The 844-nt window shown below is 30.6% G+C and overlaps 1 protein-coding gene across 1 annotated transcript in view; it reads right to left on the bottom strand.

Annotated features, from left to right (window-relative positions):
• The window catches only part of ALS2CR11 (amyotrophic lateral sclerosis 2 (juvenile) chromosome region, candidate 11), a 230,230-nt gene that overhangs the window by 183,984 nt on the left and 45,402 nt on the right, over positions 1-844 (bottom strand). Inside the window, 1 exon segment of the mRNA XM_012655124.1 lies at positions 38-106. Coding sequence (XP_012510578.1) covers positions 38-106 — 69 coding nt within the window.

The following is an 844-nucleotide window of genomic DNA, read 5'->3' as shown; positions in this document are numbered from 1 at the left end:
CTATAGTGGAATAATTTTAGAATAGAAGGGAACGAACCTGATGTGAAAATCCATAACCAAAGTTTCCATAGGAGAACATACATTCCACCTCCAACCTGCAAATAAACTAAACGTGTGGCAAATTTATTTTTCTGTTTGATCAGAATGACATTTTAATGGAGAAATGACAGCAAGTGATATTTTTACTTTACAAATCTGTAAGTCAGAAATGCCAAAGTATGAATCTCCTGATTTTAAATAAAAGCATTTACACAAGGAACTCCTACAGAAGAATCTATTGAGTTCCTAAAATGTTAAAACCTTCTGTGTTAAAGTTAAGTAATATTATATGATTAAAATATGGAAAATATCAACTTATAATTATTAATAGGATTACAGAGATACAGACATATATACATATATATTCATATACATGTATATATTTTTTAAATTATTTACTCACACTCCTCTCACCTCCACTCCCATTTTTCAGATATAATTTTGTCTTAGACAGGTAATTTCAGTCTCTGAACCACAGATTGCTTATGCGTGAAATAAGAGGGCATGAAAGATAATAACCTCAAATATCCATCATTCTGTTTTTTTATTTATTGACCCTGTTTTGGCCATTGTCAACAGAATTCCCTCTGAATAGAAAGAAGGTCAATTAATTAAACTAATAATTTTAAGTACTTGAAAATAACTTAGAATAAGAACTGGAAACAATTCTTTAGAAACTCCCCAACAAGAAAAATACTTCTTCAATTTAGCAAAGTGAGGCTCCTGAGGCCATGCATCCAGAGGCATTTTTCTCTTTCACCAAAGAATTCTAATTTGCTTTATCACCATTTAGCAGTAAGATAGT

Source organism: Propithecus coquereli, unplaced genomic scaffold, assembly GCF_000956105.1.
Source record: "Propithecus coquereli isolate 6110/MARCELLA unplaced genomic scaffold, Pcoq_1.0 Scaffold113, whole genome shotgun sequence".
NCBI classification, from domain to species: domain Eukaryota; kingdom Metazoa; phylum Chordata; class Mammalia; order Primates; family Indriidae; genus Propithecus; species Propithecus coquereli.
This window is presented reverse-complemented; position numbering and strand designations above follow the sequence as displayed.